Source organism: Arvicola amphibius, chromosome 14 (genome assembly GCF_903992535.2).
Source record: "Arvicola amphibius chromosome 14, mArvAmp1.2, whole genome shotgun sequence".
Lineage (NCBI taxonomy): Eukaryota > Metazoa > Chordata > Mammalia > Rodentia > Cricetidae > Arvicola > Arvicola amphibius.
The window spans coordinates 59,194,724-59,218,534 of record NC_052060.1 but is presented as its reverse complement, the minus strand read 5'-3'; the positions used below and the strand labels follow the sequence as shown (position 1 = coordinate 59,218,534).

Here is a 23,811-nt window from a genome sequence, read left to right as displayed (position 1 = left end):
CGCAGGGGGTGGATGTACCGATGCAGGGGGCGGGGGCGATGCAGGGGGTGGATGTGCGGGTGCAGGGGGTGGATGCATCTGGGTACTTCACCACTTGATGTTCTCTCTGGGAAATGTCAATCCCACTATCTGCTAAGAGTCACGGAGGTCTCATGTAATTAATGTGATTGTGTATTTACCAAATGAAAAAGAAGAGGTCCTTTGCTCTCGTACAAGACTGGAGCTGTCTAAAGTTCGTCTAGGCTTACAAGCATGTGCTATACCAAGGCTTTGGGGAAATGTGGGACAAAGCCCAGTATTTTCAAAGAACTCTGAAAAAAAAACTGTAGGCAATATTCACTAATTCGCAATAAACCACTAAAAGTAAAATTTGATAATATTTATTATACTCTCCAGCTATGCTTAAATCCATGAATTAAATGTTAAGATACTCTGATTGAATTAAGGGGGAAAAGATGGAGTCAGTCAAACTAAATTTGGCCACAAGACTTCATGAGGGTTCTCTCATCAGTGATGCTAAACTAACTTTTCAGCTGAACTACCCAGATGTTGCATTTCTTTATGCAATGCAGCTTTGTCCTTGATTCTAGAAAATTCTTCTACTACAGACCTCAGCTGGTGTGACATCATCGGTGTTACAGTAATGAAAGAACATTTGAGCCATAATCACCCTGGTGCAGAGGGGCTCTAAGCCATTGGGAGCGGTGATGGGACGCAATCTCTTCCTCCTCCAAGGCTCGAACCTGTTCTCCCTGACGGTCTTTCCTGCTTGGGGCTGGGGTGTCGGGGGGAAAGGTATCTGGCAAATGTTAATGTCTGGAAGTTGGTAGGCATCCAGCCTCTGAGAATTGTCCATGGAGTTCCTGAACTTCATCATCGCCTTCTTGCCCTGCAATCACAGACCACGAGGTAAGACCCAGGGACACACAAGCAGGCAACCCCGAATCAAAAGCCAGCCTGGGTGATTGACACTGCACCCAACCCCAGCTGAAAACAGTAGACCAACCCCAAATACACATTTGCATCTATTGAAATCACACTCTGCATCCATTGCAAATTCCATAAGCGCATGTTTTTAACCTTGTGTAAATGTAGTTTAATAGAAGACTTAGGAATACCACTCAAGGGAGAGTTCATTTAGTTAATTTCACATGAGGAGGGATGCAGGGCTGGACTCAGGGGCACAGCTGGCCAGTCCACTGAGAGATAGGAAGTACTGCCCTCCCACCCTGGCCTCACACATCCCCAGGTTCTAACAGGCAGGAGGAGCAAGGCTGAGATCAAACACCAGCTTATAGACTATTGGAACTACTTCCAATATAATGAAGGACATATTCAACAAATTTCAAAGAGAATACTCTTTGACCCAGAAATCCTGCAAACAGGAATAAGACCCATATCAGATTACTATTAACATTAAGTGCAAGCATTAATACTGTGCTGTAAATGTACATTTGGGCACACATACATGTGTGTATTAAGTATGTGTGTCCACACATACACATAGATTCAGCTCAGTCATAAAAGCTAGCATCCTAAAAACCCATATATAGGCAAATTGTTAAACTTTGCTTGTATTTTTAATTAGATTATATATTTCTCACTAAATACTATGAAAACATGAGAATAGCACAGTATAATGCAACATTTCTTTTAAGTGATTTTTTAACATAGATTTTTATTTAAAAAGTAAGAACAAATGGAAAATTTTAAACATTAATTTATCCTTGTGGGATATATCTTTATGTTGCTTGAGAGTTTAATCAAAATTCCTCCCTTCAATCATTTAAAAACTTTAAAAATAAAACCAATAATTTTTACCAGACAGACATGAGTCCAAACATTTTTACAAATTGGTTATTTCATGTATCTGATGTAAATTTTCAAATTTTAAGGAATCTTTAGATATTTTTATCCATTTTGCACCAAATTTTTAAAAGCATTTATACTGACACACTATAAATTTGCAGCACATTTATATTTTGTGTTCCTAATTAGTTTTCAGCCCATTTTGTCTAAATTTTGAAGTGCTTAATAATGAAAAATTATTTCAGGGAAAGAAAGCTCTCCAAAGAGCACTGGTTACTAAGTAAATAAAAGAGTAAGTGATCGCATGTCTAGTTCAAACCTTGAATAAAAGCTACACTGTTGTGTACGCGGATTCTACTATTGGGATGCCAAATTTCACTGAGTGTTCTTCCTTTGTTTCCTGGTTCATTCTTCAATTCATTGCATTAAGCCTGGAATATCAAGCTAAAAGTAAATGTCCATGATACAAATATTGAAATTAAATACCTAGAATTAACTACCTAGAATATTGAGAATTTGGATAATTTTAATTCCTTTAAAAAATAGCATAACTGAGCCGGGCGGCAGTGGCGCACGCCTTTAATCCCAGCACTCGGGAGGCAGAGGCAGGCGGATCTCTGTGAGTTCGAGACCAGCCTGGTCTACAAGAGCTAGTTCCAGGACAGGCTCTAGAAACTACAGGGAAACCCTGTCTCGAAAAACCAGAAAAAAAATAAATAAAATAAAATAAAAAATAGCATAACTGGTATCAGGTGCTTGTCGTGTTTTGGAAATGATTTTAATCATATTTTTTTCAAAATTAATATCTTGTTCTTTTTCTATTTTTAACAGAAGGTATATTGGGTGATTTTATAAACCATTACATATAATCATAGTGTATTTTTATGTACTTAAGCATCTTAAACTATACTTCATTAGGGGAAACTTTTCCCAGTGTTCACTACTATAAATAGGTGGCTCTGCCTTTGTATACATGTGCACTGTTCCCTGGGTAGATTCCCAATGTTAAAACGGTGGCAGATCCTCCATGCAGGACTTTGAAAACACTTAGGATTTCCCCTGGCAGGAGAGGCTCCCTCTGAATGCTGGCAATGCTTGCCAAGTGATTAGTGGCATCAAAGCCAACCTGCTGTTGGCCGTGTGCACCACTTTTTCCTGCAGATGCTCACTCGGACTGCTAAGACAAGTTCAACCTCATTTTATCTGTGGTACTTCCAGTCCTTACGCCTGTAAACCCTTCTCTCAGTAAGGCAGGAAGGGTCGACCCAGGGCACAATAGATACTTAGCAACCATGCAGGCCACCGTCTTTCATAAGGAATTTGTCTGGTAGGACTTCCTCCATCAATACTATTAATAAAAGCATGTGTCTTTTCATGGTCTATTTTGTTTATGCCTATTACATAGTAAGCTCCAGTAAGTTACTGGTGTCTGCCTTGATAATCAATAATAAAATAATAATAATAATAATAAAATAATAATAATAATATACTTCAGTACCTAGCCTGTCTTAAGTGCCTAAAATATTTAAACATTTAGGTAATTGAAACTAACATGAAATTAATCTTCAACTTGTTGGTGCATGTGAGCTACCCAGTGCCTCTCCTTCAATGACCCATACTCTCAAAACTTGAGTTATATATTATTATATGTCACCAGGTGTATATATAGCTATTACTGGTAGCCAGTGTCTCAGAGTTAATTTGGGGAGAAATCACTGAGAGGAAAACAAACAGCTGATGGGTGTAAAAACCACGTGTCTTCTCACTATCAGTGTTCTTACGTCTAGGAAGAAAATTTACCAAAGTAGAACTCAGAACTACAGACGCTTGGGAAGAAAACACAGGAAGCACCCATTGGGGCACCACCTAGTGGGGAGAAAGTCTTACCCATTAGGCTTTGAGTATGTCCAGCCCTAATGGCAAAGCTAACCCCGGAGGACACAGAGAGTTTTAGGCAAAGACCTGTGAGATTTCTGGTACTTTTGGCAAGCCCATTCCTAGACGAGATGGGTGCCTCAGGAAGCCTTAACCTGAGCCAGGAGCACTTGAGACACAGCCCTGTTCTGATTCTTTGGTCACCAGGCAACCTCCTCCTCATTGTGATCCTGTCTCCCCAGCGGCTCTGCCAACCAGGGAAACAACATTCATTGCTTTTACAAGCTTTGGCCACTTGATAATGCATGGTGGATTAATGGCCCATGATCAGGACAAATCTCCTACTTTGGATTACTATAACATGACAGGATCCTGCTTGTGTGTTATTTTAAGTAACCTGAAATAGTCTCGTGGGACCTGGCTACTCCTGAACAGTGGCTAAAATGGCAAGGATGTGCCTCCAGCTGGACCCTAGATCTAAGACCCAGGAGCCCGCCTCGCTCCCAGCAGTTTGTGTGAACAAGAAGCCACCGCTTCCCATTAAACTTCTCTAGCCTTTAAGAAGCTACCGGTAAATTAACTGAACACGGTGTGTAAAGCACTCTCAATAGCTAAAGCCACATCCCATGGATTGGGATGCCACGGTTGAACGTGTATATTTAGTATGAAATGCAAGCGTTCATTTATCTGTGTGAAGGGCATTTGTCAGTGAAAGGGGTCAATGTCTGAGGTTCGTGGGTGGTATTGCCTAGTAAGGAATGAACCTTCCATTCAATGGCAATTACATTCGTGACACAAACTCTTAAGCTAGCAAATGGTTCTGCAAGCTAGAAACACAAACTGTCTCTCCCCAGTGTGAGAATGGTCTGGCTTGTTCTCCCCTGTGTAGGTAGATTCTGTTTCATAGTACCCATCTTAGCCTTTTACACTTTAAAGAGCAAAGATTACCCAAAATATAACCTTGAAAGGGATGCAGTGCCAACCCCCTGGGTATGATGAGTTCAACCTCCCAGTAACTTCACACACTGATAGGAAAGCTAGTCCCAGGGCAAACAGAGATCAGCCATGAAGAGTGACATTGTCTGGTTCTCCTGTGTCTAAACCTGCAAGGAGTCCATACAGGGTCACTTCTGAGGACAGCCATCTGTGGCTGTGAGAAGACGTCTTTGTTTTTCCTCCAGCTTCTTCGTAGTGATCTAGTACTGCACATCACGACGCACCCACCCTTTATGGATCCTGTTCAACCACATAAACCTCAGGTCTTCCTGTCACAGAACTAGTTCATCAGATGTACACAGTGAGTGCTTACTGAATGCACAGAAAAGTTTCACTGTGTGAATGAACTAAATATGGCATCTCAGAACCTTTGACAGTACAAGATTTTAATCAACAATTTAAGAGAATATATTTCTTAAAGAAAATAGCATTTACCCCAATAGGAAACGGAGTTTCGTTTTCCATCAGTGAGATTTTGGGTTTGGACTCTGGAGTTATCTTTGAAACATTTCTCGTTGTGTGATTACTGAGAAGAGGCTGCAATCGAATCGGTGGCTGCATATTTCCTGGGGCAGTATATGGTCGAGGGGCTGTCTAGACAATTAGGGGAGAAAGTTCCATTTAAATTAGTATCTTGACATGTTTCCAGAACCAATTAATAATCCAACAAATTGCCCAGAGTAATTAATGGTGTCTTTTTAACTGAACAGATTAAACTTTAATTATATTCTTCCATTATACAAAGCCTTCTGACCCAAAGTATTTGTTAAACATATGGTGTTGAAGTCCTCTGCATAACCAAATATCACAGGGATGGAGCTTCACAGACAAAGGAGATGGCCTCTATTCTAGTCCCGTATTCTTCGCTGGTACTGTGAACTCCTGGCAGTACTGCGTTTCTGCAAAGAATGGCTTTGCTCAATTAAATGTTAAGCTGAATAATGTTCCTACTGGGGAGATCTGAAATGATACGATTGGAACAGACTCATTTCAATTTCTATGTTTTCAATATACAACCCACTCTGAATTCATTATGCTGCAAGGTTGGCACCCAAAGTAAAAGCAGACAACGGGAAAGGCAGGTGCTCGGTTATAATGCACCACCACTTACGTGCCGTCAGCTGCTTCCTAGAAATGGAAGGAAACAAAGTGAAAAATTAGAGCTGGCAACGTTGGGACGCACTATGTAAAAATGAACGTCTCCACGCCGAGCCGCTTCCATTCATTCTTCTAGGTCTCCGTCTGCGGCGCTCTGGGCCCTGGAAGGGATTCCTTCAAAGAATTTACCAACCAACCTCAGCACTGCAGTTGGGTTCTACCGAAGAGAGTAGTCACATCAGAGAAGAAGGGAAGATGAAATAGAGGCCTTTACTCCCATCTTCCCTGCAGGGTAGAAATGGTTCCTGCAGAGGAGCCCTTCCCAGCTGGGGGCCCTACCTGCTGCTTCTGGAATCTATTCCCTCCCTTTCCCTCCTTCAGTCTAGGGACTGTGGTTTCCCGTGGTGCTGACCCCATTGGGCTTACCATCCCTAGTTGGTTTCTCTTTGCCCTGCTGTATCTTCCTAAATAGTTTCTTTATTAAACAACTTCCTAATTACTCTATTTGTATGAGCCATCTGTTTCCTGCTGAGCCCCCAACAGAGACACTTTCCAATCAAGAATATACTGCAGTGAATACAAAAAGTGCCAGCGTGGAACATTGTAAGTGCCTTTGGGGGGGGGGGGGAGCGTCAACGGAATATCATAAGTTTAGTATAAAGACTAGCAATGCGTCAAACGTAGGGAGGAGTGAAGCTTTTGGCCCAGTTGTCCTAATACATGAAGACAGTAGGAAACATGCTAAGAATAGGACATGCGTGTTTGAGCAAAGGGGTATGAGAAGGACAGTGTATAAATGATTCATGAACAGCATTTTGTACATTGACTTGAAATGATGATGAGCCATTCCATTCCATTCCGCAAAAGTATGTATAAATACACACGTAAAAAATGGGCAGCCAGCGACTATTACCAAGCCCTTGTTCTCATTGCATCTTGAGAAGCATGTGTGCACACACTGTTCAACTTCTGATTTTTCAACAGTAGGCACATACTAAATAATCACCTTAGACCAAGCAAGGAGCTAAAAAGTAATATTTAACATCCAAAGATTCTATTAGTCAATCAGACTGATGGGTGCCAGTGAACAGAATGTAAAATGATGTATTCTTAGAATATTTACAGTTAACCAAGAACGCTAAGGAAAACTAAGTTCTCACAGAAGCAGTTAAAATTTTTATCCAAAAGGTGAGGCAATAGGGAGATAGGGATCTAAAAGCCAAGGAAGAGTCGGCCCTGAGCTGGGACCAGAGAGGAGCCACAGAGATAATCCTGTTCTTTTTGCTCTCCTCTCTCCTCCAATAACAGAACTTTCATTTGGAAACATGTCTGGCACAAAGACAGCATGTTTCCCCAGACTTCCCGAGGCCTCTGTGCAAAGATGGGCCTCTCCCTTCAGGCCAGTAAAATGTGAACAAAAAAGACTCTCGTGACACACCCTGTTCACACTCAAAGAGAAGGGGAGCATGTCCTTACTTTCTAGCAGACCCCTTCCTTCAGGCTGGAGCATCCACATGGTGATACACAGCCCTGGCAGCTGTGGATGAAACAGGTACCCCAAGTTGGTGGGTGAGCAACACAGAAGGAGTCCAGGTGTTTGATGACTTCATAGAGTCACCTGAGACTCATGGGCCTGGCCTGGGGTGGGGATGAATCCCCATGGTTAAGACATTACTGCTTAGAATCACTTATGGCTTGAATGTGAAATGCCTCCCACTGGCTGTTTCAATACTTGGTCCAAAACTGGAGCTGCTCTTTCCGGAATTGGTGAATCCCTTGGTAGGCAAAGGCTGAAGGGAAGAAGCTTTTCTCTGAATGGCAGCTCTTGATGCTCTTGAGTGTCCTGCTTCTAGTCCTCTCTCTGCTTCCTGGTCGAAGGCTGTGAGGAGGAGAAAAGCCCTAGCCACATGCTCCCTACACCGTGGTGCCAGCAGCTTCAACACCTTCTCTATCGTGATAGGCTCTACATGCTCAGACTGTAAGCCACCTAAACTTCTCCTGCCTCAGTCAAATTCTCAAAGGCCTTGGGTCTTGGCGATGAGGAAATTAATGAACAGAATCTCTGCAAACCTGAACCACAACAGACACACATGGATCCACGGATGTAACAGAGATCTCAGAGAAAGCAAGAGATAAACCTATAGAGAGGTCTTAAAAAACCGCATGCAGAAAATAAACCAGACTCTTCTGAATAAGAGACTCAGATCACCCAAAGGAACTCGTGTAGACTCTACTGGACCCGTATATGCCGTTGAGGGTCTCCTGTCGAAAAATCTTGTGTAGAAGTAGAGGAAAGCAGGTTAGTACAAATCAGATATCATCTTTTGGGGGCTGTGCTCTTAATGTCACAGCTGTGAATTTGCATACAAAGATCATCCTGTCAGATGGATGTGACAGTCAAATGCTCAGCTGATCACATTTACCTCTGAAAACAAATCTCCCATTAACTAAGAGTTGTGAGCCCTGAACTCTCATAGCTCTCATTGGAGGCTGCCTTAAGTTTGCTGCATCTTTACGATGTGTGAATACATCTTCCTGTAATAAATATGGCACTGTCTTAATGTTCTCAAAGCTGTACCAAGGTGTGAGTTGAAATTGGCTACCTGAACATTACTCAGCCTAGCCGAATTCTGCTCATTCTCTAGAGGATCCCAGGGAGTGAATTTCCCAAAAAATGTGCAGACTCCGTTGAGATGGCTCTCCCCGGTTTTAATGGAGATGGCACAGCTAAATGCTTGCAAGAGGTTTCCTTAGGGAAGCTCAAGGAAAATGGTGACATCCTGTAAGTTTTCCTGTCTCCATAGGATTGTCAGTAGCCAGGGCTGAAACTGAGAAGGGCTATGTCCAGGACAGGAGGGACAAACCGAAGGGAGACTAATCCACCTAAGAATCACAGTAGCTAGGCAGTAAAGTGCACGGGACACACAGCCTGTCCTCAAGCCGCAGCCCTGTGTGGAAGTGTCTGGCGACGGCAGTGTAGCCTTTGATTTCCAGAGGACTCCCTCACCCCTGCACAGCCACACACACTATCTCCTGAGGGGGGTTCACCTGCAAAGCTGAAAGAAACCTTAAAGGGGTTTTCCCTCTCTGAACCAGGTGGAGGACAGAAAGCAGCCCTTAAAGGGGTTTTCCCTCTCTGAACCAGGTGGAGGACAGAAAGCAACCCTATTTCCTCACTTCCTTCTGGGGAAAGCTTGGGAGAGGCTAGTGAATCATTGTCCAACAAAGACATATTTGTGCATACACACCTACATTCACATCAGACCCGGTAGAGGAGAAACAGTCCAGAGAAAAGCGGGGCTTAGCAAGACTTGGGCTGTTCAACCAGGACAGGTTAAAACATGTCTACTTATTGCAGAATGTTGAAGCTTAAGGCCGTACGTGACAAACTTCCTCAACAGTCTGAAGGCTTTATAGTTTCTCCACAAATATTGTGCAACACAAACAAAAACAATCAGAGTTTACAAGGAAAAACATTCAGTCATGAAAACCAAAAGTAAAGACTTCGTGGGGAGCTTAGCCCCGCTTCTAGCACCGACATCCAGCAAACAGGTTTTTTTTTTTTTATCTTTTCTGAATCTGCATTGTTTTGAATTTATACTGGGATGAAATATCAGTGTATGATTTATTCAGGTGGGATTTCACCACATTTAATATCTCAGAGTAGAAACATATACTTTTGATAACCTGAAATGGCAGAATGTCACCACCACGCAGCCTGGCATTGCTGAATTCGGGCAGACCACAGAAGAGCAAGAACCATACCCAGACGTCAGAAAACACAGAGCATGCATGACACAGCATGGATGATCTCGACAGGGCCATGTTGCTGAGCTGAAGGGTAAATACTGAGATAGATAACGTCAGCTCATCGTGTGTGATCTTAGACACCAGGTAGGTTTTGCTCTTTTTCTTGGGTAAAGTAGAGCAGGGATGAGGGGTGGGGAGGGAGCTGGGTATGTTTGTAAGCATAAGCGATCTCCACTTAAGAAGCTGACATGACAGCTGTACGTTCAGGGATTGTGGCTGGAGGGGGTTCTGTTAATGGAGACTTGAGCAGTTAGGAGGCTGTGGCTTCCAACTGTTCCTTTGACTGTGTTTCCAAGGCTATGGGGTTGTGCAGACATGCTTCCCATAGAGCCTTCTTTCTGAGATTAATGAGAAATCATAAATTAATTATCTGGGACAGAGTGCTTAATAGGGCTCACCAGTGTTAATGGACTAGAACGTCCTTCCTCAGCCAGAATGCTACAGCCACGGTTAGTCTTTGGGCCAGCTGGGGGGTGGGGTGTCAGAATGGGCATGTTATCTTCAATAAAACGTCTTGTATGTTCTCCCTAGAATGAGAAAGAAATTTGTGAAGTTGATGTATGTGTAGTTGATTATGGGGTTAGCTTAGCAGCTGAAACACAACATGCTATGAGATCAAAGCCCTCCCCATGAAGAAGGCCACTCTGTGTTTGGACATAGAGGTTAGCATGTCCAAACTGTCGGGGACTGGTGTGGTGGTGAGTGGCAGAAAATGGAGTCTCCTCCAACTGCTCAGGAAGGAGTCACTCTGAGTACCCTTTCTTCAAGATAATGCTTATTGGGCCACTACCAAGTACCTGTTGTACCTTACTATTCCAACCAGAAGAGACTCCCAGAAAAGATTCATTTTATACAAAAACAACAGCTCAATAATGCCCTGAAGCAAGTTTGCCTATTAAATAGAAGGAACCTAAAACATGCCTTTGGCAATCACAAATATGCAGTGAGCCTCGACAGTCCCAGTAGAGGTGTCCAATGGGAGGAACCCAAGTGGCCACAGCACTCTCTCAGTGACCCAGTCTTCCCACTTAGTGTCCCTCGTCTGCACTGCATAGGGCAAAGGAAGGGAAACATGAGCCCCACTGGAACTCAGGACTTCTAGCTATTGCATTCACAACCTGTAACAGTCCATGACACGAGGCCCAGCCAGCCAAGCTGAACCCCCATTCTTCTGAGCCCTGAGAAGCTGTCTATGTCCTTTTGGTCAACACTTTGGTAAAAAGATTAGCCTTTGACCTCAATAAAACAAATTTGAGTCCATCAACCCAGATAGGAAAATTTTAGTCTTGAGGAGACAGGTTCCCTGTGAATTCTTTACAAATACTTATCAGTTTGTGAAACATGTTTCCACATTTGTAATACCACAGACAATTAAGAACAAACAGCTCATGATTTCAAATACCTCAAGAAATCAAATAAATCTACCACCCTCAACTGAAACATGCCTAATTGAATCTCTCATCTCCTGATTCAAATGGATGCATTTTGTAAGTTCACTGCACAGAACAAAAATAGAGAACAACCAAGAGGTTTAAAAATACCTAGCATGAAATGTCTTAGATCTGATCACGCTTTCTTCTACCGAGGAAGCTCGTTCCCACCAGAATTCTAAAGGGTGACATTCGAATGAAGATGTGTGATTGTATAATTCTTCTAATGTTTTATTTTCCTTCATACAGGAACGTTACCATCTCTTTTTATTTTCTTGAGATACATGAATATCCTTTGGCTTCTGCCATGAAAAAAAAGCCACCTTTCAAATTTGGCTATTTTTAATTTTGTCTTGGAAAGTTTTTTTGTGCTCAAAATGCATTTCTCGGGAGCAGAACCTGTTCTCTCGGCATCTATATTGATGGCAGTGGAGATCCAGGCTCAGTAGAACCATTTGCTTGACCTCAGCTATGTGTGCTGTCCAAAAGTAGGTGCCTCTAGACTTCAATAATAACTGCTGGGGGCGGGGAGGGGGCTGTTGAAATCACAAAATGTTATTAAAAGGTAAAGGAGTTTACCTTCAGCCTCTGAATCCGCTCCTTCCGAGCTAAGGTATCCAGTTTCCGTTTTATTTCAAGCTGGTGGTAGCGCTGTTGAAGACAGAATCATGCTAGTTAGAGCCAAGAATATTTTAGAGGAAAATAATCCCGGTAGAGGTAGCTTTATTTTCAGTAAGCCCTCTTGTCATTTAGGTGGAGAAGAACCACCTGCCTGAGTGTGCAGCTGGGGATATCAATTGCCACCACTCTAGGAGAGCCAATTACACATCTTAGCTAAAAGGGTCCGTGTCCTTTACCCAGAAACTTCATTCCGGGTCTGAACAAGAAAACTGAGTAATGACTTTTAAGTGTTGTGCACAAAAAGATACTCTCTGAAGATGGCCCCACCCCTTTATTTCTTTGAAGAAAAGGATGCAATCCTGGTATAAATTTTGAAAAGATGGTTAAATGTTTGGCACATGCCTGTGCTGAAACAGAATGGGATCATTAAAAAAGGTTTCTAAAGATTTTGATTTTTCTTTTTTTAATGAAAGGTGAAAATAACACAGGAGGAAGCAAAATGCAGAACCACATAGAAATCGAGTAAGGGCAGAGCCAGTCTTTCCAGAGGACCCCTGCCGTGAGGAGGTGCTTCCTTTGTACCACTATGTCCCAGGAGTTGAATTTCACAAGCAGAGACATTGGGGCAGATTCACTGTTTTGTACTCTGGTCTCATCTCCTGTTTCCCGCTTGATTGCCACAAACCCATGTCCCCTTCACAATGTATCATGATGTCCTTTCTTATTCATTTTTATTTTTGTGTCTGTGGACATGTGGGGGTGGGGGCTACCTCTTGGAGCTGGAGTTAAAGGCAGTCCTGGGCTGCCTGGAAGGGATGCTGGGAATTGAACTCCTGCACAGGCAGTCCCTGCTCCTAAGGGCTGAGCCACAGCTGAAACCCCACTGTGGTTTTTGGAGTTTGTTTGTTCGTTGAGAGAGGGTCTTGGAACCTAGCTTGGGATGACCTGGAACTTGCTACATTGCCCACATTGGCTTCAAAATTGTGGCAATCTCCTGATGAGGTATCCCGAGAGCTGACATTCTGCGCACATGCTTCCTCCCTTGGCCATATTATGATTTTATTATTGTATAAATATGACTAGAAGGTTCTAAAAAGAAATGTACATTAATAATGATCATCTTTGAAAGTAGAATCTTTATGCAATTATTTTATTATTTTTCCTCTGTATTTTCCAATTTTTTTAGTGTAATAGTTGGTGATTTAGAAATACTCCTCCTATTGAAATCATCTTCTTTCAATCAGACTTGAACTCAGTTTGTTGCTGAGTTTTTATTGTTCCTCAGGGAAACCCTTTTCTCTGGAGTTGGTCCCTACTGATGCAATCACTACAGTCCTGGTTGTCATCGATTATTTGTTGGCACTTCTTGTCCCTCTCCCTCCTGCTCTGATCTTACACCCACTCAGCAACAAGCTTTCTTATATTTACCATCAACCTGTTCCCCAGATCCACTGGTCCCCTGCTCTCCAAGGCAGCATCCTAGCAGGTCTGTCTGTAACGTGATCGGCTTCTGGTCCCGCATCTCTGCTCCTTCCTCCCTTGGGCTCCTTCTTCAGTCCCCAAAGCTCTTTCCATCTCCCCTGCTTCCGATACAGTGGCTATCTTTACCGCTTTCTCCTTCTCTGCTGTCTCTATAGACAGCTGCCTCTCCCACACTCTCTGCGGCTGTTAGCTGCACCCTTTGGCAACAGATTCCTAATTGACCTCCCACCTCCAATCATTTCCAGCCCATTAATCCATCCTCCACATCTCCAGCAGCCACCTCTCAAACAGCTCTGCCCATTTATTCCACTCCCCTGCTGAAAAAAAAAAATCCATCGCCTCACCGCCTGCTCTGCAGCGTGCCTTGGGAATTCCAGACTTTCCAGAAACAAAGCTGCAACTTACCAGATAATGTCACCACCCGCAGAACCGCCCCCTGCGCTGTCTTTGGGCCTCCTTTCCCTCCGAGGTATCCTGCATATGACCATCCTCCCTCTCTGGAATTCCTCTCCTGTGCTCCTAACTTAGCTGCTCTTCAAGGTGTGCTTCACAGCAGCAGGACCTCCATGCACCCTGCTCTGGTGTCCACAGGTCACCCCCTACTTTGTAGGATTCACTTTGCTACTTCCCTCTTCTGTGCAAGCGCTGTATAGTATTTCAATAAACAGTGTCCTGCAGCCACCGGAGAGAGTCTCATCTTGGCACACAGCGAGTCTGCTACTGCAGGTTGCACAGGTGAATGCGTGAACACCTACGACAACATCAGGAAAAACTGGAGCCGCACCAGTTAATGGGAAGCAGTGTGGCAACGTGGAGGCAGTACTGGTTGTTCCAGTACATTAACCGTTTAGGTGCGCCTTCTGAAACATAGCTAGAAACTAAATTTATTTCACTGTTTTTCAGATGTACAGATATCTGCTGAGTTTACTAATTAAGCATCCCTACTGTGAACACACAGAGTCCGCTGAACGCTGAAACCTTTAAGTGTAAACAGTGCTTACAATATTTACAAGTTTGGAGCAACTCCTAGTTCTTTTTGTTTCACCTGCACGTGGGTTTGTGTGTGGGCAACACGTAGTGAATGGACCGAATGCCTTAGGTGTTCACGCAGAGACCAGAGGAAGACATTGCTCTGCCATCTTCCAAGCCATGCCAGTCCCTCTGGACAGGGTCTCCCACTCAGGCCCGTACTAGACTGGCAATCAGCAAGGTACAGCAGTCTTCCCTTTCTGGGATGGGTTATTGGCGTGAGTGTGACCACACAGGGTTTTTACATGGGTGCCGAGGATTGAAATTCTGGTCCCTCAGCATGTATAGTAAATGTTCCCACCCTTTGAACTGTCTTCCCAGACCCATGTTTCAGTTAGAGAAAGTGAAACTCCATATTATAGTTACACATTCTTTTAAACATGATCATATGTTGTTAATACATGAGACATAATGGACAATATACTCACAGTTAATGCTGCGTCCTGCCTCCAGACTCTAAGACTTGATCCAACATTGAACGCTGCACTCCCAAAGTTAGATACTAGGTTGGGCTTAATTTAATGCCATACTATTTTTTTAAGCAGGAATGTACCGTTTCACTGGTACTTTTGTAAATCAGCAAATTTGGGACTGTCAACAATGTGTTTTTGTAACTCATGGACATGAGCTGAGGTAAAAAAAAAAAAAAATGAGTTCCTAAGTCAGCAGAAACTGCATGCATTAAGCATCTTCAGTGAACAGTGGTGTAATGATATCAGTATAATACATTTTTTCACTGGTGCTAAACTTGTTGCTGGTTTAGTTCTACATTTGTTCATAAACATTACTGGACCCACAGGTGTGGAGCTTTCTAAGCCAACTTCTCTGAGTTACGTCTATATGGTCGAGCCCAGAGTGGCACCCTCTCTCAGAGACTAAAACAGTGCTCGACAATTGAAAGGACAGTTTTGTGGAGCAAGGCTGCAGTAATTTCTCAGGTTAGCTACATATCCCACTAAAAGTGCAATGTCAGATTCCTCAAAACGTGTTGATGCTCGGGCTGTAAATCGTGCTGACCAATGTGTCCAAAAGTAGGAGGGACAGCAGATGTTTCAATGCCTATTCTGTGAAACTTAACATACGGCTGAGCTATGCAGCCTTAAATGAATAACAGATTCTAGATAATTCATGGCAGTGGAATTACTGATATTTAAACAGATGTCACTTTTTTTAGCAAATGGAAATTAAGGTGCAGATGGTGAGGGCTGGGTAGCCATTGTGAATTAAAAGAATCTACATTTAGAAAATTAAATATCACAGACTTTGTAATCATGACCATATTTCTTCTACACTAAAAAGGAGGAAAATTTGGGTCTCCGGGCTCCTGGCTACTTGGGAAATCAACCAGAATTTTCAAATTCTCTTTGGCCCATTTCCTTTTCCATGAAGTCTAGGAAGAATTCTCCAATCATTACTCATTATTGAAGAGTGGCCAGTCCATCATAAAGAGAGTAAGAAATGCCCCCACCTCCATGTCGAGGACCTTGTGGAAGATGGCTTGGGCTAAGCACTCCCGGATGTGTTTCTGATGATCCCGCTTCATGGTGTTTGCTTTCTGTTCCTTTTCAGAAAGTATCCTCCCACTTCTCGTGATCTGCGGCGAATAAAGGAAAATCATGAATGGGTAAATAAAGTACACACAGAAATACAAGATATGAAAATGTGTTGTTAGGTACCAAAAAAAAAAAAAAAGACAGAGAAGGGAGAGAAGAATGAGAGGGAGGGGAGATAGATAGACGATAGATAGATAGATAGATAGATAGATAGATAGATAGATAGATAGATAGATAGAAGATAGATGGTAGATGATAGATAGATAGATAGATAGATAGATAGATAGATAGATAGATAGATGACAGATAGATAGATAGATAGATAGATAGATAGATAGATAGATAGATAGTTGATAGGTAGATAGATCGTAGATGACAGATAGATAGATAGATAGATAGATAGATAGATAGATAGATAGATGACAGATAGATAGATAGATAGATAGTTGATAGGTAGATAGATCGTAGATGACAGATAGATAGATAGATAGATAGATAGATAGATAGATAGATAGATAGTTGATAGGTAGATAGATGGTAGATGATAGATAGATAGATAGATAGATAGATAGATAGATAGATAGATAGATAGATAGATAGATAGTAGATAGATGGTAGATGATAGATAGATAGATAGATAGATAGATAGATAGATAGATAGATGATAGATAGATAGATAGATGATAGATGATAGATAGATACATAGATAGATGATAGATAGATAGATGATAGATAGATAGATGATAGATAGATAGATGATAGATAGATGATAGAGGATGGATAGAGAGATGAGAGAGACAAATAGATGTTAGAGGAGAGAGACAGAGACAGAGACAGAGACAGAGACAGAGACAGAGACAGAGACAGAGACAGAGAGAAAAATAAGAAAGTGGCCTTTTCAAAGCCTAAAGGAGACTACCATTGTCCCTTGGGAACTTCCGTTTTTTAATAACTATTTCATCTCTTCATCTCCTTTGAGCAGAAAGGAGAAAGGAAGTCTCCAGTACCTGTCAGTGTGAAAACACACACAGGTGGTACACTTGACGTTTAAAAAAAGGTTTTCATTAGAGTAACAATTCCCCAGTGATGGAACCCAGGTGTTCTTTTTATCCTCGTGAAAGCCCCCGCCCCAGGAAGGGGAGGCGCTGCCTTGAGGCGTGCACGGGAGTGGCGCGGGCTGGCTGCAGTTCATGGGAAACACCAGCAGGAAAAAGGCAAGCAAGCGGTAGAGAAAGCCTTCGGTTTGTCTTGAGAAATAATTGGTTTCATTACTCTGCTTGCTTTGCTCCCCGCTTTATCTTCCTGCACTTTTCAGGCCAGAATATGGTTTAATTGCTGTGATTTAGAATTTTATGGTTTATGGAGGAGTGTGGATAGATTGTTTTCGATATCAGCCACAGCGGGGATCGCTGTGTGTCCCTGGAGTAACGATTTCTCCCGCACTCCTTGCTTCCTTTGACTCCTTCCTTTTTTTCCTGTGGTCCTCTGATCTCTTCCGTAAAAGAAGCAGCTTGCTATCCATCCTGCTGTTTGTTTTCCTCCCCACTTCCCCATCCCTTGTTCCACTTACGTTTAAAAGTGAGCCACATCTACACTCTGTCCCTTTATAAGTATTGTTTTTAATTATATGTCTGTGTATGTGTCTGTGTGTGCCTATGTGTGTGTGAGTATGGGTACCCGCAGAGGCCACAGCGTTCAGTGCCTTGGCGCTGAAACTGCGGGCCTTTGTGAACTGCTCGGTGTGAGCGCTGGGAACAGAACTCAGGTACAGGTTCTTCACCGTGCAGCCATCTCTCCAGTCCCCACATTCATATTCTTAATTTTCTAGCTATATAATTTTTATATTATTGCTGCAACATATTAGTGCAGATAGGCCACTTCCAGTGTCTAGAATGCGCTAGCTATAGGATTTCTTGTCCCTGGGAAGGGTCTAATGTTAGACCATCCTGACTGCTCTCTCCATCCCTGTGTCAGTTGGCATAAATCACTGCTATCTCTTCTCTGGGATTACATCTGCTCTCCCCAGTAGGACAGGAAGCTCCTATAGAGCCACAGTGCTTAAACTTGAGTGAGGTGGATATGAATCCCCCAGAGGGGTTGAGAAACAACAAATCCCACAGGTCGGGTGCTGCGAGCATTTTTCTGAGGAATTTCTGTGTGATGTGAGCCTGAAGGCTGCAGGGCTGCTGCTGGCTCTGTTCATCTGGAGAAAGTCCTTGCCTTCCTTATTTAGTTACCAGGCTTTTAACAAGTCTTCGCTGAGCCTCTAAGGGGTGGTGTAAAGTAAACACGAAGTCCTGCCCAACTAGCATCCTGCTTAGAAGTGTTCCTAGTCACACAGTAATTGCAGAGTCTCTCATTCCAGGTTCCTAACAGTAACAGCCACCCCACAGGCAGGGTACCAGTGTTCTCAGTTCACAGTTGAGGAAGCTGGGCTGCAAGGGGTGTGAGCGGTTGCCTTATTCCTGGCAGAGCCAGGTTTCAGCTGACCCTTCTGATAGCAATGCCCCAGGAGGCTGAGAAGGACTCTCTTTCTCCAGCTCCACCCAGCTGGTGCCAAGCACACAAACAACAATTAGAAACACAATGCCGTTCTTTGAGCCCCACTGGCAACACTGTGCTTTAAGAAAGCAAACAGCCAGCACTCTGAGAACCACACCCCTTTTCTTTCAAAGGAAAACTATAGGGGTTTTTGAGGTAGATTTTCCCCCTTATACACTTTTAAAGAAACGGAAATTGCGTGCATGGGAAGAGTGGCTTTGAAGATGAAGGAAGGCACTAGGGTATCAATAAACCATCACAGGGAAATGAAAATCAAAATGCACACATACACACAAGAGGAAGTGAACTGTGCATGTTTGCCACACCATATTCTGTGAGTATTAGAGACAATATTTTTCTGGAAACAATAAGGTCTTCTCTGCCCCGCTCTTTAACAGTGCCTGGTTCACAGAATGTGTACTGAATAAATGAATAAATAAGCAAATTAACTATGCCGTTGAAATCTCACAGGGCTTTTTCTTCAATAATTTATGTTTCCTTAGTAGCCATTCTAATTTCTCTCCTCTTCTTTAGAAAGAGCCCCCAAATAAATAAATCAGAGGTTTAAAAGGAAGTAATTTTTCTAAATTAGTATAGAGAAAACTATGTCACAGACAGGAAATCTGAAGAAAGGTAGGAAGTTTTCAGAGTTAATTGAACAAGAAGGTGGGCAGAGCTCAAAACAGCCTTACCAGCCCGGATCTTAGGAGATGCCGCCTGATTCTGGTATTGCTGAAATACCCAGCCAGGTGTTTGTCTGTGAGGCTATTATACGTGGCAAGTAATCTGAAACAGAGAAGAGAAGCCATTGTTGTCTTAGACGGCTGTTTGATTGCCAAGGCCACTCTTGGCAGCACTGCCAAGCCAGTGATGCATATGTAGACCAGTTTACCTGCCAACTCGGAGCCTTTTGTTTCAGGTAAGAAGTAGTAAATGACAGGGGTGAACAAGTAAATGTTGGTGAAGGCCCCAAGACAGAAATGTGCCTCCAATCTTAGGAGACGAAACCACCTCCAAGAGAACGTAGTGGTGGGGTGAGACAGCAAAGCAACAACCTCTCCACTCGCGTCGGCCTCTTCTGTGCACCCTAAACACAGATACCACACACCCCATGCCTCTCTCAGGCCAGCAGGGCACACAGTGAAAGGCCAGCCTCCAGCTGTCAGGGAGCGGCCGACTGCTGACACACAGTGTCTCCTCAGAAAGCATCTCATCACCATGCCTGATGTTATCTGTTGTGATCCCATATAATAATTTGCTGAAAAAATTAAGAAATTATTTCCTTATTCCATTATTTTTATTGATATAAATCCTAACTTTTAGCTTATAGTTTTTGATTTGTTGACTTACTCATATTTATCTAGACAATTTTATTAATTTCTATTACAAAAACTCTAGTGTATAGATTATCTTAGATTTTTAGTATGTTTTATTTTAAAGATTAAAGGGAACCAGGTATAGTAACATGCATCTGAAATCCCAATACTCCACTTGAGACACAGAAGCAGGTATTTTAGTTACAGGCCAACCTGACCTATACAATGAGACTCTCTCAACTTTGAGCAAACTAAATTCTTGGCTACATACTATGCCTTAATGCATGCTTAAGTTTAGCCTATGATTTAGGGTTAGAAACTGAAAACTACTTGTTTATTTATTATTTATTTATTTATTTTACATCTTTACCGAAGTTTCCCTTTCCTCTTCTCCTCCCAGTCCCTCCCCACTCTACACTCCCCCAGTTCCCACCCTCATTTCACTCCTCCTCCAGGGAACTGCTCTTTTAATCTAGTTATTAGGCACCTTAAAAATGTGCATAATGTGCATATATATATATATATGTACATGCAGACATTTACATATGTATATACACAGCAAGCAAGTCTCACCATAGCCCAGTCCTAAAAATCCCATACAATACAACAAAGATTTGCACTCTGATACAACAGCTGAATTCTAACTTTTCCTGAGACCACAGTAGCATCTCATCTTACAGTCTGGAGAGAATGTTAGCTGCAATTTTATTTAGCTGTTTGCAAGACCTTAATTATGTGGAGATTAAACTGGTGACCTTTTCCTGTCTCTTTTCTCCTTAACAATACATCGCAGGAAAGTTCCGTGCTGCCAAATGGTCAGGAAAGTTTAATTTTGTCCACAAGAGAGACTGAAAAGCAGTAACAAAGCCAAGAAACCAAGGTACCACATGAAGGCGGCAGACATGAACAAGCACAGAAACCATTATTTCCCTGGGCTTACGTAGAAAGACAAGCCAAGAGTCTCATGGAGACACACACAAAACCAGCCTCGACGCTGCTTTGAAGACGTCTTTTAAATGAACTGTCTTGGAGTCCTACAGTCCATCAAAGGTTTCCTGTCTCTGAAAGGTCAGCCTTATAGCCCTCACCCTTTCTGAATCTCAGAATCTTTTTTCAGCTCTTCATTCCTGAAAGGTGAGCAGGTGTCTCTCAGGCCTAACAATCACGGCTGCACAGTTCACGATTCTTAAGATAAGTCATTACAGGAATATCATATACAGTTTTTTGTCTGTCTTGTAGATCCTAGCTTAAAAAAAAATAAAAATCAATACTTTTGGAATAGCTAGGAGTGTTGAAACCTGATTAAATGAAGTGGGGTTAAAATATTGGGAAGGTAGTAGCCTCAGCCACACTATGGTGAACAAAATAGCTCTTCCTTTAATCCAGGGTCTGTAACTTTTAAAATATTTATATCCTAATAGCAATACTAGTCAACTTTTATACCACCCAATTATAATCCTCCTCTGTTTTCTCAGTTCCTTCCAGAAGAATACGTATGCAAAATATCTTATCCCTAGTCCCACAAGATAGAGGGATGTGTGTGCAGGATAGCGTACCCCTAGTTCACTGAGGCTGGAGGAGTGTGTGTGTGTGTGTGTATGTGTGTGTGTGTGTGTGTGCAGGATAGCCCACCCCTAGTTCACTGAGGCTGGAGGAGTGTGTGTGTGTGTGTGTGTGTGTGTGTGTGTGTGTGTGTGTGTACATGCTCCCCTACCAGTACCACTGAGACTGAAAGACAGCAAACTGGAAACTTTTATATTCATCTGCTTTCTTTTTATTCTGATTTAAAGTCCCCTGTTGGGATTTTATTTGTAACTCCTTCCACATGTCCCACAAACAGTTGTGATAACTTGGCAGACACATCACACTCCCAGGCTCATCCAACACGAGTAATTGCTTTGTTTGACAATGACTGAATAGGTTTGTATTTAAGCTGAAACCATAAATTGATAAATTAGTTGATAATAATACATTGTAAGAAGTAAATGATGTACATCTAGTGCTGTGGTCAATTTTCAAAAGATACTTAATGTCAGACTCGTTCTTATTATCAAGCCTCCTTTTCTAGGAAAAAGGCCCCAGTATGGACAGCTGAGACTATGGTCCCTCTGGATCCTTCTGCTCTCTTTACATGTGTTTGGTATGGGCCCATAGCCTCCCTTTGTTTCTAGCCACATGTGACTCAACACAAAATTATAAACATGTATGTGCACGTGCATGTGCACGTATGCTTGTACTCGTGTGTGTCTGTGTGTGTCCTGTCATTTCTGGAGAATAAACTTTGTAGATAACAATATCAGCGCAGTTATAGGAGTTTGACTGACCAGGCCACAGGCATGGGTTAGCAGAGCTCGGTTTGGTCTGGATTCACTATCAGTTTTCTAACTTTGTTTTCTGTATTGGGTCAGATAAGGTTACCTGACCCGGGTCTGGTGGCTGGAGTCCTTCCTCCCTTACATATGCTTCAGTTGTCAAACTCACCTTCCTGATGAACTCTGTGGCTGACCTGTGATTTCCCTGGCTCACTGTCCGTCACTGATCCCATATGGATCATACTAAAGGGTGTTGCCAGCTGCACAGAGCTGACCAGTCACTGTCTAGACTGGTCCAGCTGCCTTGGTTATTTTATAGGACGGACAGTCCCAGGTTTCTGGTGGGGAAGGTCCACTCTCCGGCCTCAGGTACCAGGAGAGCACCCAAGAGGGGACAAAACATGCTTCTGCTTATACTGGTTCCTGTCCCTGCTTCCCGCACACCCTCTCTCTTCAGTGGTTAAGCCCTGCTTTCCCAGCTGCGGCTTTTCAGCACACACCCGGAACCCTCACCACCCACCAGGCAGGATATACAAACCAGGATCTATAGAAGCAAAACTCAGCGATTCCTAACAGTTCCTCCATCTGGCCCCAAACAGCGAGTCTGTCCCATAAAATCCTCAAGCAAAGGAAAGGCGTAGTAATCACCATTAGTCACCAACCTCGATTGAGATTCCTGATATTTTTAGATCATTCTGTAAAGGTGGGTGCAGAGATACCACAGACACAGTACTCAAGAGTCCCAGGGCACCAGAGATGCACGCACGCACACACACACGCACGCACACATGCACGCACACACACACACACACACACACACACGCACGCACGCACGCTTATGTGGACTGACAGTCACTCTCTACCTCCATCCTGGTCTAATTCACTCAAGACCGCTGTGGAAAGTCTTTGGTGGTTTGGTGGATACAGCGCTTAAAAACAGGCTTGACAACCAAGTCTGACTTCAAGATCTCACGAGGTGACAGGAAGGAAGGCTCAGTTGTTAAAGGTTAGGATCACAACCAAAAAATATACGTGACAGGAGCGAATACACACGTAAGAGTTGGTCCTCTGACCTCTACATGGGGGCCATGGCATGTGCAGTCTGCAGGTCTTTAAATGCACACACATACACACTAATTAATTAATTTAGGGTCCTGAGAGATGAGCAACAAGTAACATGGCAGCTATTCCAAATTCTAAACTGGAAACCTCCCAGAGAGGGTGACTGCTCTTCCCAAAGTCAATAATATGTTTTCCCGAGCCACACTGATGAGCTCTTCCTCCAGGCTGTAGCACCCTCACACCACAGCCCACTCCCCCACACACACGGTCACCCTCACACCACAGCCCACCCCCCCCACACACCGTCACCTTCACACCACAGCCCACCCCACACACACACACCGTCACCCTCACACCACAGCCCACCCCCCACACACACTATCACCTTCACACCACAGCCCACCCCCCACACACACACCATCACCCTCACACCACAGCCCACCCCACACACACACCGTCACCCTCACCACAGCCCACCCCACACACACACACCATCACCCTCACACCACAGCCCACCCCCCCACACACCGTCACCCTCACACCACAGCCCACCCCCCACACACACACACACACCGTCACCCTCACACTACAGCCCGCCCCCCACACACACTGTCACCCTTTGGGAGGGGCTAGGGTAGATAACTCCTAAGAGTCCAGCTTCCACGTGGTCCACCTCCACCAACAGTATCCCTGGCCCAGGAGCAGACAGCCTGACTGCCTCTGCCTCAGTTTTGCTTCCCCAAACACTAGCGTAGAAACGCAGATTGGCCAAGAGCTCTGCCAATTAACAAGTAAGGGTGCTTTACCTCCAGTTTCAAATTGTTTCCTCATTTCCATGTGCGGCTGCATGGAAGGGCTTTAACCCTTTGTAACATTG

At 43.4% G+C, this 23,811-nt stretch overlaps 1 protein-coding gene across 1 annotated transcript in view; it reads right to left on the bottom strand.

The window, feature by feature from the left end:
* Erich3 (glutamate rich 3) overlaps positions 1 to 22,114 on the bottom strand; it is a 74,957-nt gene extending 52,843 nt beyond the window's left edge. Inside the window, exons 1-7 of the mRNA XM_042054146.1 lie at positions 22,042 to 22,114; positions 18,937 to 19,502; positions 15,619 to 15,744; positions 11,598 to 11,669; positions 9,987 to 10,115; positions 5,116 to 5,274; positions 671 to 889 (exon numbers count right to left, since the gene is read on the bottom strand). Of these exons, the coding sequence (XP_041910080.1) occupies positions 671 to 889; positions 5,116 to 5,274; positions 9,987 to 10,115; positions 11,598 to 11,669; positions 15,619 to 15,744; positions 18,937 to 19,502; positions 22,042 to 22,114 (1,344 nt within the window). The remainder of the gene's footprint in view (positions 1 to 670; positions 890 to 5,115; positions 5,275 to 9,986; positions 10,116 to 11,597; positions 11,670 to 15,618; positions 15,745 to 18,936; positions 19,503 to 22,041) is intronic.
* Positions 22,115 to 23,811: the final 1,697 nt, after the last annotated feature.